Source organism: Sturnira hondurensis, unplaced genomic scaffold, assembly GCF_014824575.4.
Source record: "Sturnira hondurensis isolate 20B ecotype Veracruz unplaced genomic scaffold, ASM1482457v3 Scaffold0018805, whole genome shotgun sequence".
NCBI classification, from domain to species: domain Eukaryota; kingdom Metazoa; phylum Chordata; class Mammalia; order Chiroptera; family Phyllostomidae; genus Sturnira; species Sturnira hondurensis.
The window spans coordinates 1,806,706-1,818,496 of record NW_028091436.1 but is presented as its reverse complement, the minus strand read 5'-3'; the positions used below and the strand labels follow the sequence as shown (position 1 = coordinate 1,818,496).

Below are 11,791 nucleotides of genomic sequence, written 5' to 3'. Positions count from 1 at the left end.
GGCCCTGTGCCCCCCACCCCAGTGCTGTAGCCCAGGGTCCATGTGCCCCCACCTGGTCCCCTCGCTGCTCCGGCCCCTCAGGTCGGCCTGGCCATTCTCACCCCCCTCACGACTCCGCAGCCCCTGGGCCAGCTGTGTGTGTGTGTGTGTGTGTGTGTGTGTGTCAACTGGGGGAGGGGGCGGCCGGAGGCCAGCAGGTCTGTTCTATTTTTACCGGCCAGTGGCCGTGGGCCGCAGCCCTCAAAGCCTCCCCTCCGAGCTGCCCCGCAGTCTGCCTGCGACTGGGGGACGAGCCAGCCCAGCTCCCGGACCCACGCCACCCAGGTGAGTGTCTGCAGTCCCGGAGCTCGACCCCACACCTGGGCGAAGTGGGGGGAGAATGCAGGGCTTGGAGGTGGAGGACTAAATGATGGCCCAGTGGGTTCTTGGGGGGTAGCCCTCGAACCCATCCACAGCGTCTTGCCCAGAGAAGGGCCCCCTCAGCCAGGAGGATCCCGGCAAGAGCAGAACTTCCCACCAGCCGCTCCAAGAGCCCCGGGCACAGCTGAGTTGGCTGGTCTTCACTGTGGGCCAACCAGCAGGTCCCAGGGGAAAGAAGAAAGCTCTGGGTGGGGTGGTGTGGGGACTGGTTGGGACATGGGCTCCAGGAGGGGCCTGGTGGACAGGGACAGAGTGAGCCATGCCCCTGGCAGAAAGGGAAGGAAGCCTGGAGAGAGGGACCGGGGGGGCCCAGAAGACTGGAGACGGGGGGCAGCCCCCGAGTGAGGACCCCCCTTATTTGCTCCTCTGTCTTTGTCTCTGAGGGATGGCTGAGCTCCCCTGCCCATCTGTCCATGGGGTGGGACAAGAGCAGGTGAGGGGGGACTGCCCAGCCCTGGGCAGTGGGGGCAGGTGGCTCTGGCGTCCGGGCAGAAGCCTGAGAGCCTTCATGGGAGCCACCTCCTTGAGCACTGTGAGGCTGGGGGCGGGGTCTCTCTCCGCACTGGGGGTTGGAAGCAGCCCCTGCACCAGGTTGGGAGACAGCCCCTCGCCGTCCTGAGATGAGGCTTGAGGTGCAACACTGGTCATGGCCAGTCACGGTGGACCAGATGCCCTTGAACTGGGTCCAAGGACAGGGGTGGGGACCAGGGGGAAGAAGAGGAGACTCACTTGAGACGCATGTCCTGATTCCAGCTGTGCAAGCAGACCAGTCCTTCCCCAGCACACACAGCCTTGTGCACACTCACACTTACACACTCAGTCCCACAGTCTCAGTCCCAGCCCCAGGGCCTCAGGGAGCCGTGGGCCTGGCTCAGAGTCCCACACTGGACCCCTTAGCCCTGGCTGTGGGTGTCCCGACTGTCTCCTGCGGGCCACTGTGGAGACGAGGAATGCTGGCTTCCCACCTCCCATTGGCTGCCCTCTGCGTGCTGACTCCTTATCAGGGCCCTGCCTGTCTTCCATGGGGCCTGTCAGGGGGTCCTGTCTGCTGGGTGTCACAGCCTGGGCTGGGGACCCTGGCCTGGCATTTGTCACTGGGGCAGGCCCTGGAGCCTGGCAGGAGGCCTGGACTGGCGGGGGCTGGGCAGGTGGGCCCCACACTGGTGACAGGGGGCCTCTGCACAGGCGCGAGCCCCACCAGGTGCCCACCGAGGGGGAGGAGCGTTCGGGAAGGAGACAGGAGAGGCACGGCTGAGGCCTGGCACGTGGACTGGCATTCTCACGTGGGCAGGATGAGGGGCAGAGGGGCCTTGGGTGGCTCTGTCCCAGCGAGAGGTTCCTTTAGGACTTTCTCATTGTCTCTGGAGAAGCACAGCCCTGAGCCAACAGCTGGCGATGGAATCTAATTTCAGCCAAGCATCCCGGGAATGGAGGGTGGACTGGTGCCCACCTCTCCCCATGTGCCCAGGGTGACAGCTGAGGCTCCGGGGTCACCCCCACCCCCCAGGATGCACTCCCACCCCCTACCACCACACGAAGCACAGGCAGAGCTGCGGCCACAGGGTCCCAGATGGAAGGGGACTCAGGAGTCACGGCCCAGCCCCCTCATGAGGTGGGAAGACGCTTCACGGGACAAAGGAGAGGACAGGCTCCAGGCAGAGATGGGGGCCACCTCCCAGGGCTCCTCTGCATGCGGCCGTCTCTGATCCAGACCAGCTCCATGGACCTAATGCAAATTCCTGGGCCCCAGCTCCTCCCCCCAGAAAATGGGACGCTGGTCCCCCCTTCCCTCCCTGCCCCAGTCAGGGCTACTGGCCTGCCTGCATGGCACTGTCCCTAGCTGGTCCCTCTGTCCCCTGACCTTTTGTAAAACACCACCCCTCTAGGGGCCAGGCCTAACCCACAGCTCCCCCTCAGCAGCCTCAGGGCTCCTACTTGGCTCAGACACCACCTGTCCAGGTGGTTAAAGGGGTCCAGGATGCCCTGGTCAGGGGCTTTGAACTGTCTGCCAGGCCAGGGCTCCCCTGGAGGAACCAGGGCTCCCATGGTGACCCCTGTGACCAGAGCCGTCCACTATCAAGGATGGATTTCACTTAGTTTACAAGGAACATTTGGGTTGAACAAGGGTTTAAGAGCTAAGCACGGAGTGGAAATGGACTTCTCCAGCCCCTGGTCTTGTAGAGAGGCCAGCTGGCCTGGGGACAGTCAGGACGAAGACCAGGGTAGACACAGGTCCGTCAGCCTCCTGCTGGCTCAGACCCCATCAGGGCCTCCCCTGGGCCCCTCCCCTGTGTCCAGGTGACAATTACCCTCTGTGAGGAGCAGGAACGGCCCCCTGGAGAGATGCGCAGGCCCCGCCCCGTGCCATCCACTGGAACCCATTCTGCACTTCATCCTGGGGTCTGGCTCTCTCTCCCTGCGGGGTTGGGGTGCCGGCCTGTAAGCCCCCCACTAATGAGCCCTCTGCGCCCCCAGGTGCTGCCCCACCGCCACCATGCCCGAAGTGTAAGTACCCCCACCCCACGTGGGCTCTGCTGGCTCGCCCCTCCCAGCAGAATTCAGCCCCAGACTTGGGCTTCATCAGCTCACCCTGCAAACTGTTCCCCAGAAGGCTGGATATTAAAACAGAAACAGTCCCCAGATTCCTCCTCACCTTTGAGCAGAACTGAAGCCCTCAGGCTGCCTGGGAGGACATTTCTGGCCTGTGCCAGCATCTGTCTGTCTGCTCTGATCCAATGAGTCCCATGCACCAGGCTGTGACTGTCACTGGCCCCTTAGATGGATGATGCCTAGGGCCGCACCTGCCACCCAGGGTGGAAGCTTCTAGCTGCCAGGCCCCCAGTCGGGGCTCCCCTGATTTCCACCCCAGCCCCCTGGCATGGGAAGCCCAGCCCAGCAAGGCCAGAGGGCCAAGGGTTAATTCTCTTCTATGGGGACCCTGAACTGGTCCCCTCCCTGAGGCTGGGGTCTTCCTGGGCCCTGATGTCACCTCACCTTCCTGCACGAGCTGCCCCCCCATGGGCCGTGGCTGTGGGAGTGACACGGCCTCTCTGCCTTCTGCTGTCTCCCTGGTCCTTCTGTGATGGCTGCCTGAAGCGAGGTGAGTCAGTGTGGGGTCTCTGTGTGGATTAAGACTTGGGATGGTGGACACTGGGGGACAGGAGAGAGAGATTGGATCCCCACCTGGGGCGGGGGGGGTGCCCAGAAGCTTAGCAAATTCCCAGAATAGACACTGTTGGTGAAGATTCTGGACCACGGGGTCTCAGGGTCTGGGGAGGGGTGCCCAGGGCACAGGGTCACAGGAAGGTGACCCTGGGGCTGTGAGGGCAGCAGAGCTGGCTGTGACTCAGCCCCCTGTCCTTGCCCTGTACCCTCAGCAGCAGGGGCCCTGGGGGGCCCACTCTGAGAGGCTGTCCAGCCCAGGTATCGGGCATTGGCACCCAGGGTGCCTGCCTCCCTGTGGCTGTTCCCCTGTGAAATCTGGACTAAGCTGGGGCGCTCAGCATCCTGACCCACAGATGAGCAGGGCAGCGCCCCAGAGACCACGTGACCCCAGTGCCTGGCAGGAGTCCAGCCCAGCAGAGTCGGATCAGACTGAGAGCTTGGCCTCTGGGTCCAGGGAGCTGTGCCACCTCCCTCTCTGAATGTGGGACTTGTGGCCCAGTCACAGAGAGGGGCTTTGAAAGGACCCTCAGGCCAGGATTCTGGGGAAAGCAGTCACCCTGGCCTGGCCAGGGTGTTTGGTACTCCACCTTCCACCTCACCTGTCCTCCCTCCCCTTCTCATCTGCAGAGAAAATCCAAGATCTCTGCCTCCCGCAAACTCCAGCTGAAGGTGAGCTTGCAGCCAGGTTCACAGGTGGTCCCTGGGACTGCGGGTCCTCACAGGTGGCAGTGAGCAGTGGCAGGGTGGAAGGCTGGGGTGGGGGGCAGCAAGAGACTGGCTTCATTTTGGTAAGAGTCTCTCTTTGGAGCCTTGTGGGCAGAGTAGACAGAAGTGGGTACAAGGAGCCTGGGAGGACAATCAGGCCCCGGGGGACCCAGTTCCTGTGTGGTCACACAGTGTCTGTGCTCCCAAGGCCCACTCACACACTGCCACGCTCAGCACCCGTCCTAGTCCCAGGATCCCAGAGTGTGAGAACACGGAGACCACACAGTCGGCTGAGGCCCCAGCCAGCCCAGCAGGGCATCCACCTTCCCCTCAGGCCTGGCACTGGGGAGGAGCTGGGGCCCAGGCCTGGCTGACCAGCCCTGTCCTGCCCAGAGCCTGATGCTGGCCAAGGCCAAGGAGTGCTGGGACCAGGAACAGGAGGAGCGTGAGGCAGAGAAGTCCCGCTACCTGTCTGAGCGTGTCCCCAAGTTGGAGACCCGAGGCCTGTCCCTCAGTGCCCTGCAGGTGAGCTGGGGGTGGAGCTGGGGACATGCCTGGGACCAGGTGGCAGGCTTGTCACCTCACAGGGCCCCCAACTCTGCGATCTGTGAACAGTTTTTCCTTGTTCACCCTCCGTGAACGTGGTGGGGTTAGAGCCCATTGTACCTACAGGGGCAGGAACAGAGGCGTCCCGCTGGGCGAGCCAGTGCCCCGTGCAGACAGGGTGGGCCGCGGTGGGCAGAGGTGGCCGACGTGGGTGGTGCTGCAGGGGAGGTGGCAGGACTTCGGGAGCCCCGCTTCTCCAGGAGATATCGTCCTCACCTCCAGAGGGGCTCACATGTTGGCCACACACTGGCCACAGCAGCTGCAGAGGAGGACATGGAGGGACAGGTGAGCCACGGTCCCCTCCCAGGGGTGGCATTGCCAGTCACTTTTACTTAATAGATAGCCCTGAAACTTCCCCAGTCAGCGGATGTTATTTTCACTGTAAGAAAGTGTTTCGGAGGAAGCTTGGGCAGTGAGAGGGAGACATGGCAGGGCAGAGGGGCTGCCCTGGGCACCAGGCAAGACAGGAGGCCTCTGCCCCACCCCCCATCCTGCTCCCCCCAGGACCTGTGTCGGGAGCTGCACGCCAAGGCAGAGACAGTGGACGAGGAGAGATATGACATCGAGGCCAAGTGCGCGCACAACACCAGAGAGGTGAGGCTTTGGGCACTGGGGGAGATAGGGGTGAGGATGCGCAGCTGTGTACCAGATCCGGCTCCTTCTGTGGTGTCCGGGGTGGTCCCTCCACAGGACACGGTGGCCCTGGAGCCCCTCACCCGGGATCCACAGGACTAAGCTGGCAGACGGGGTGTGAACAGAATTCCTCCTGTGGCCGCATACTCCTCAGTCTGGCAGGACTGGCCCCTCCTACTCACCCCCCACCCCAGTGAGCTCTGGCCCCTCCCCCCGCAGATTAAGGACCTGAAGCTGACAGTGCAGGACCTCCGTGGGAAGTTCAAGCGCCCACCCCTGCGCAGGGTCCGTGTCTCTGCCGACGCCATGCTGCGCGCCCTGCTGGGCTCCAAGCACAAGGTTTCCATGGACCTTCGGGCCAACCTAAAGTCGGTGAAGAAGGAGGACTCTGAGAAGGTGAGGCCTCAGGGCCTTGTACCCACCAGGCTCCACCTGCCACCCCACAGGGCCCCGGCGGGTGGGGCGCTGAGGCACCGGGAAAGGAGCCCAGCTAGCAGGGCGAGGCTTCTTAGAGGAGGCGGCCTTGGGCTGCTGAGCAGGAGCAGGAGGGGGTGCTGGGCCTGGAGGTGAGGCTGGGCTGTGGCCTCGGGCAGGCACAGGCTGAAAATCACTGGTCCCCTGTGGAGGGTCAGCCCGGGGGCGTGGTGAGTCTCTGAGCCTGGGGTCTGCCCACAGGAACGGCCTGTGGAGGTAAGAGACTGGAGAAAGAACGTGGAGGCCATGTCTGGCATGGAGGGCCGGAAGAAGATGTTTGACGCTGCCAAGACTCCGACCTCACCTTAGAGGTGTCTGCGGTCAGGCTCCTACTTCTTTTGGCCAGTGGGGTCGGAGGGGGACAGCAATCCAAGGCTGGTGGGGCGGATGGCTTGGTGCAGGACAAGCAGAGCAATGAGGCCCCCGCATGTTGCTCTGTCCTGGCTCAGCAGCCTGAGACCTTGGGCGGGTCCCCGCAAGGTGCTCCCCTCACCTGGGACTGGAGATGGTTCTGAACCAGTTGTGTGGGCACCACCTGGAGCCACGGAAGGAAACCTGGGGGCCCTTCTGGGGGCTCTCAGCCAGGGCCCCCGGGCTCCGACTTTTAGGGAGTCTGAGCTCCCAGGAGTCTGCAAGGGGTCCTGCACCCCAGGCCCTGCCCACAGTGGGTAGGGCTCTGTGGGGAGCAGACAGACTCCCCCCTCTGTGGAAACAGGACAGAGCAACATAGGAGTCCCCAGGACACCCTCTGGGAGCCAGGCTGGGTGAGGGGCGGGGCTGTGGGAAGTGTGGGCGGGGTCAGAGGTGAAGGTGCAGGACGGCAGGGGTGTGAACACCCACCAGGGGAGGCGGCAGGGCCCAGGCCCCAGGAGCCCCGTGTGGAGCCGCAGTGAGGGGCTGGGGTGGGCCCTGGTCTCACAAGTGGAGACTCTGGGGGAGCTGCTGTGGGCAGTGGATCAGCCCAGGGTGCACCAGAGCACGAAACCCCGGGGTCAGGGGCGTGGCCAGCGGGTCAGGGACCTATCAGATGCACACAGGTCCCCGGGACTCATGGCCGCCTCTTGCCCCCACAGGCCTCGGCTGCGCTGGCTCTGGACCCCTGCCTGGTCCTTCCTCTGCAGGTCTCTCCACCTCCACCAGCCCCCACTGCCCCTCCCCCACCAGCCTGAGTGACATTTCTGTCCCCTGGAACTGGGACCAGAGGACACACAGAGGAGAACCGCTGTTTCTGAAGACCTCACCTCAGCCCAGTGCCCCTTGTTTTCGCTGCTCTGACCTGCAGAGGGGTCACAGGCTCGGTGGCCTCTTCATTAAAAGCCCAGCGTCGCCAGCGTCTCGGGGAGTCTGTGATGAGAGGGCTTGGTGCCCCTGCCCCCATCCCTGCCAGCGAGCAGCCTGGTCCGAATGAGGGCTCAGGGATCAGTGAGGTGGCCAAGGTCCCCTGGAAACCTCTGCCCCTTCCCAGTGGCCTCAAATAGCACACGGGCCCCAGTGGGCCCACTGTTCACCCTCCCTGATCTGGGAATGAGCCCAAGCCCCCCAACACCCTTCCTGACCTAGAAACAACTGTGGCCCCCCTATTCCCCATTTTGACCTGGGAATCAGCCTTGGCCCCCCATCACCCACCCTCTGACTCCAGCCACCAAGAGGGGCCTGGGCACCCGGAGTCCATGCGTCCTGAGCCCACCACACCTTCCTCTGCAGCGAGGACCCTCTCCCCACTGCTCACGGACATTCCATGCTGTCCTGGGCGGAGCCATCCTGGGGCTCTCAGGCCCTGCCCTGTCCTGTAGGCACAGGGCTGGCACCTAGGTGGCCACCAGGTGGCACCTTCCCATCCATCCTGGGGCTTCCTCCCCTGCATCCACCCTGGTCCCGGTTACTTCCTCCAAGATCCTGGGAAGCTCCCCACCCCCCTCACCCCGCCCCCGCTCCTGGGGTGGGCCATCTCAGTCTGTCCTCTGGGTCAGGTGCTTCCTCCACCCCCCACAGCAGGACCCAATGCCCAGCAACGGCACCAGCCTGGGAGGGAAGTGGGATGGGGCAGCCCCCCACCCCCGCAGTGGGTGTCCTGGAGACCTGGAGCTCAGCCCTCAGAGCAAGGGTCCGGCCCTGACCTGGGCCCTTGGCCTTCTGCTCCCAGGGCAGGAGGGGCCCCAGCCACCACCTGTGCATCCCCTGCCCTCTGGCCCCTGCCCTCTGCCCCCAGCATACTGTCTGCCATAAATGCCGGGTGCAAAGTGCAGTGCCAGCTACTTGCTGGGGCACCCAGGGCCGCTCAGCGCCAGCCAGCGAGGGACCGTTAGTGGCATTCGCCAGGGGAGGCAGTGAGGTGCCGGGTCCCTGCCGCAGACAGCTCCGAGACACAGAGACAGACAGGTGTGCAGAGACGCCATTCCTACCACCCCCAGTGACTATGATCTAGGGGACACTCACACACGCACTCACACTCAGCCAGAGGACTTTGGGGCCTTCCTGCCTCGGGGGAAGGGGTTGGGGTACGTGGCCAGGTGGCCACAGAACCGCCTCCCCTGCCTGCCGCGGCTCCTCCCGGCTGGCCTGGGTCCACGCCTGGTCTTCCTGCTTTGCCTCTCGTCAGCCCCTCGGTGGAGCCGGGCCCAGGTCTCAAAGCCAAATCGGTTCTGCTAGTTCACCAGTAAGCTGGGGCCCCGGCAGTTTGGGGTCCCCACCCTGCTCTACCAGACCCAAGAGCAGCCCCAGGCCTGACTCACAACAAACACCTGGCCGTGGGCGGAGAAGGCGGGGCCGGCTGCACACACCCAGGGAGACGGCTCTTTGGGGAAGGCCCGCAGGTCTCTGGGGTAGGGAGCAAGTCAGGGAGGGGCTGGGATTTGGGCTGCAGCCATGCATGGGGCCAGTGTGGGAGGGGAGAGGTCCCAAACCCACTGCAGCCACCAGGGAGGGCCAGCAGCACTGGGACGAACGCGGCGGGCAGAGCTGGGCCCCCACCAAGCGACATCAGCTCTCTTTCCCTGCACGCTAGGCCCCGCTGACACCGGACTCATTCAGCCCTCTCAGCCCCCCTCGGAGAAAGGCACCGGGACAGCCACCATTGCACAGACAGGTCTCTGAGGCACAGAGCGGTGCATGCCCCCCACGGCCACTCAGGCAGTACACCGAGGGCCAGAACTGGCCCCAGGCGGCTGGGTGTCGGGGGGCCACTGTTTGAATCACAGGCACCCACAAAAACCTGAGCGGGGTGCAGCGGCCTCAGACTGATGGGGGAGGAGACGCAGGTGTGGGGAGTTTCCGTCGGCCACCCTCAGTGACGGGGTTTGGTGGCCACAGACCGGGACCTGGAATCAGGTCACCCGGCCTTGGGGATCGCCCTGTTCTGGGGACAGATTTGCATCCACAGAGCCTAGCCAGCCATTTCCCGTGGGGACGTGGCTGGGGGTCGGGGCCCTCCGCCTGTGCCCGGCAAGGTCCGGTGGTCCCACGCAAAGGGACGTGTGCCCACGGCATCAGATGGGAGTCAGGGTGAGGGGTGGGAGCTCCCTGGGGGGTGCCCATGGCAAGCCCACACACCGCAGTGGTGAGGACCCCCTCTATAGCTGGAGAGGGCCCTGGGGCTGCTCCGTGGGAACGTCAGGGTGGGGTGCCACCTGCCACATGCCACCACCCCGGCTGTCTGAGCCTCAGGCAGCCGGTGGCAGCCCCTGCCCCAAGACCCCCCTGCCTGTCTGCAGCCCGCCTTGCAGCCAGCCCAGTGCTCAAGGATGCCCGGGCCGAAGTGTTCCGCAAGGAGGATGCCAGTTAAACATTAGCTCCGTCGGCCCCCTGCGAAGTGAGCCAGACTCCCCGCGGACTCCGGGCGGGGCCGCCAGGAGGGCAGTTCCGTTCCGGGCGGGTGACCTGGCCAGGCTGCCGGGGCCAACACAGGCCGAAGCCCTTTCCCGACCCAGCAGGGCACTCTCCTCAAAAATCCCTGGAGCCCGCCCCCCGTGGGCCCTGCACTGGGCGCGGGGCACTCTCTGCCTCCCAGGACACCCTCCTGGGCTGGCCCGTGGACCCCGAGGCCGAGCAGCAGCGTGAGCTCCACAGCCCCCGCTGCAGAGCTGGGAAGTTGAGGCTCGGAGGCCCAGACAGGGACAGTGTCTTGCTCGAGGTCACTGACCTAAAGTGGGACTGAGATGCAGGTTCTCGGACTCCTGGTGCACTGAGGACGCTGCGTGTGGGCAGAGCTCCGTGTACCAGCCGAGGCAGAGGCCTGGGCACCTGGGCCGGCGGCTGACCCCCCACCCTCCCAGCACGTGCCCCCTTCCAGTGCCAACACCTGCTTCTCCCTCTGGCTGGGCAACCTGGCCCTGTTCTCCTCTCCGGGGGGAGAGAGTGGCCGTACCTGGGCACCAGGGCAGGGGCTGTGAGCTTGGGGGAGGGCTCTGTGTGTGCATGTGTGTGAGGGCTGGGGACTCCAGTGTGACTTCCAACCCAGCTGGCTGGTGTGGGGACAGGGATTCCCCGGGGTCCCCATTCTGGCCTCTTTGGGGAAGAAGAAGCTGCCCTTTGAAGGTGGGGGTGGGGTGGGGGATTCCGGAGCCTGACGCCCATTCTGGCAGCAGAGACAGGGCCCCTCCCCACTGCTGGCCAGAAGTCTTGGGGGCCGTGGCCTTGACCCCGGGCTTCCCCCAGAGGAAGTGAGCAGCACACACTGACCAGCGTTTAATGGACGCACAGTGGAGAGAAGGACAAAAGGAGCATCTCACAGCTGGAGACCAGGCTGTCCCACCTGCCTGGGCCCCCCGGGGCTGGCACCCTCAGGACCCTCCCCCTCCCAGGAAGCAGAGCACGGTCCACAGGTGTGTGTCCGTCGGCATCTCCTCTGTGTGACATCGGTGTGTGTGTGTGTGTATGTGTGTGTGTGTGAATTCCTGCACAACACGCAGCCACTCCCGATTCCTGGTCACCCCGATGGACACACTCGCTTTCTGCTTCATGCCCGCAAGTGTTCGGGTTGCGGCTGTGCCCCCATGTGGGCACATTTACCTGCAGCTCATTTTCTCTGCAGCAAAAGGACTGAACCGCCACTGTTTACTCCCCCGTTTCCTGTCGAGAGACGTGGGGATGGTCTCCGGATGTCTGCCGCTAGAACGGACCTCGAGCCGGCAGCCCTTGGTGTCCGCCGGTGGAGGGCCTGCTGCAGGGACAGGGCTGGGCACAGGTGGCTGGAAACACGCACAGGACTTGTGTACGTCGTCTGCACACCTGCTGCCCACGCCTGTGGGCTTTTATGTCTGCAGGGAGCGTGTCAGATTTGGACCCTGCAATAGGTGACGGTCCCCTCTTCTCAGGAGGTGGCCTTGGAAGGGCCAGACTCCAGGTGCCTGGAGAGTTTTTCTTCTCGGGTTGGGGCGCCAATGCTGAAACCAGGGGGTGCCCATTGCGCCGGTGCCCGGGAGACAGGGGCTCCCTGCAGGGCCCAGGGCCCAGGCACTCAGGTTGCTGCCGACCCCTCTCCCCCTCCCCTGGAAACAGGCTGATGGCCTCGCCTTGGCCTCTGCGCAGGCCTCTCCAGGGCCTTGTCCCCTGTCACACTGCTCACCTAGTGACACCGATGCTCAGCCATCACTCACTTGACTTTTGCCCCCCCAGGAAGCAGGCAGGGCAAGGTCTGACCTCCCTAACCCCGGGTGAGGAAGCAGGTGATGTTCCCTGGTTCACAAATGGCTGGATCTGAGCTCGAGGCCAGGCCAGCCCTCAGCCCTGGGCCCCTGGCCTTGCTTCCTGTGCCAAGAAGGAAGGCTTCCCGGAGGAGGCGGTGTTGGGG

General features: G+C 64.5%; 1 protein-coding gene across 3 annotated transcripts; it reads left to right on the top strand.

The window, feature by feature from the left end:
* The first annotated feature begins 227 nt into the window (after positions 1-227).
* Positions 228-7,334, top strand: TNNI1 (troponin I1, slow skeletal type). 3 transcript variants are annotated; one of them, XM_037070542.1, is made up of 9 exons: positions 228-319; positions 2,890-2,925; positions 3,517-3,520; positions 4,213-4,254; positions 4,684-4,815; positions 5,401-5,490; positions 5,749-5,925; positions 6,205-6,314; positions 7,077-7,334. In XM_037070542.1, exons 2-8 carry the CDS (start codon positions 2,915-2,917, stop codon positions 6,310-6,312), a joined length of 564 nt encoding a protein of 187 aa, XP_036926437.1. In that variant the 5' UTR covers positions 228-319; positions 2,890-2,914; the 3' UTR covers positions 6,313-6,314; positions 7,077-7,334. The 3 variants fall into 3 exon arrangements, with proteins under 3 accessions (XP_036926437.1, XP_036926435.1, XP_036926436.1); XM_037070540.1 differs by having other exon boundaries at positions 236-324; positions 2,896-2,925; XM_037070541.1 differs by having other exon boundaries at positions 238-319; positions 6,205-6,323.
* Positions 7,335-11,791: the final 4,457 nt, after the last annotated feature.

Coding starts and splice junctions, on each gene's coding strand:
- TNNI1 (XM_037070542.1), top strand. Junction 5,491..5,748: donor GCGCGCACAACACCAGAGAG/GTGAGGCTTTGG, acceptor CTCCCCCCGCAG/ATTAAGGACCTGAAGCTGAC. Junction 5,926..6,204: donor AGAAGGAGGACTCTGAGAAG/GTGAGGCCTCAG, acceptor GTCTGCCCACAG/GAACGGCCTGTGGAGGTAAG.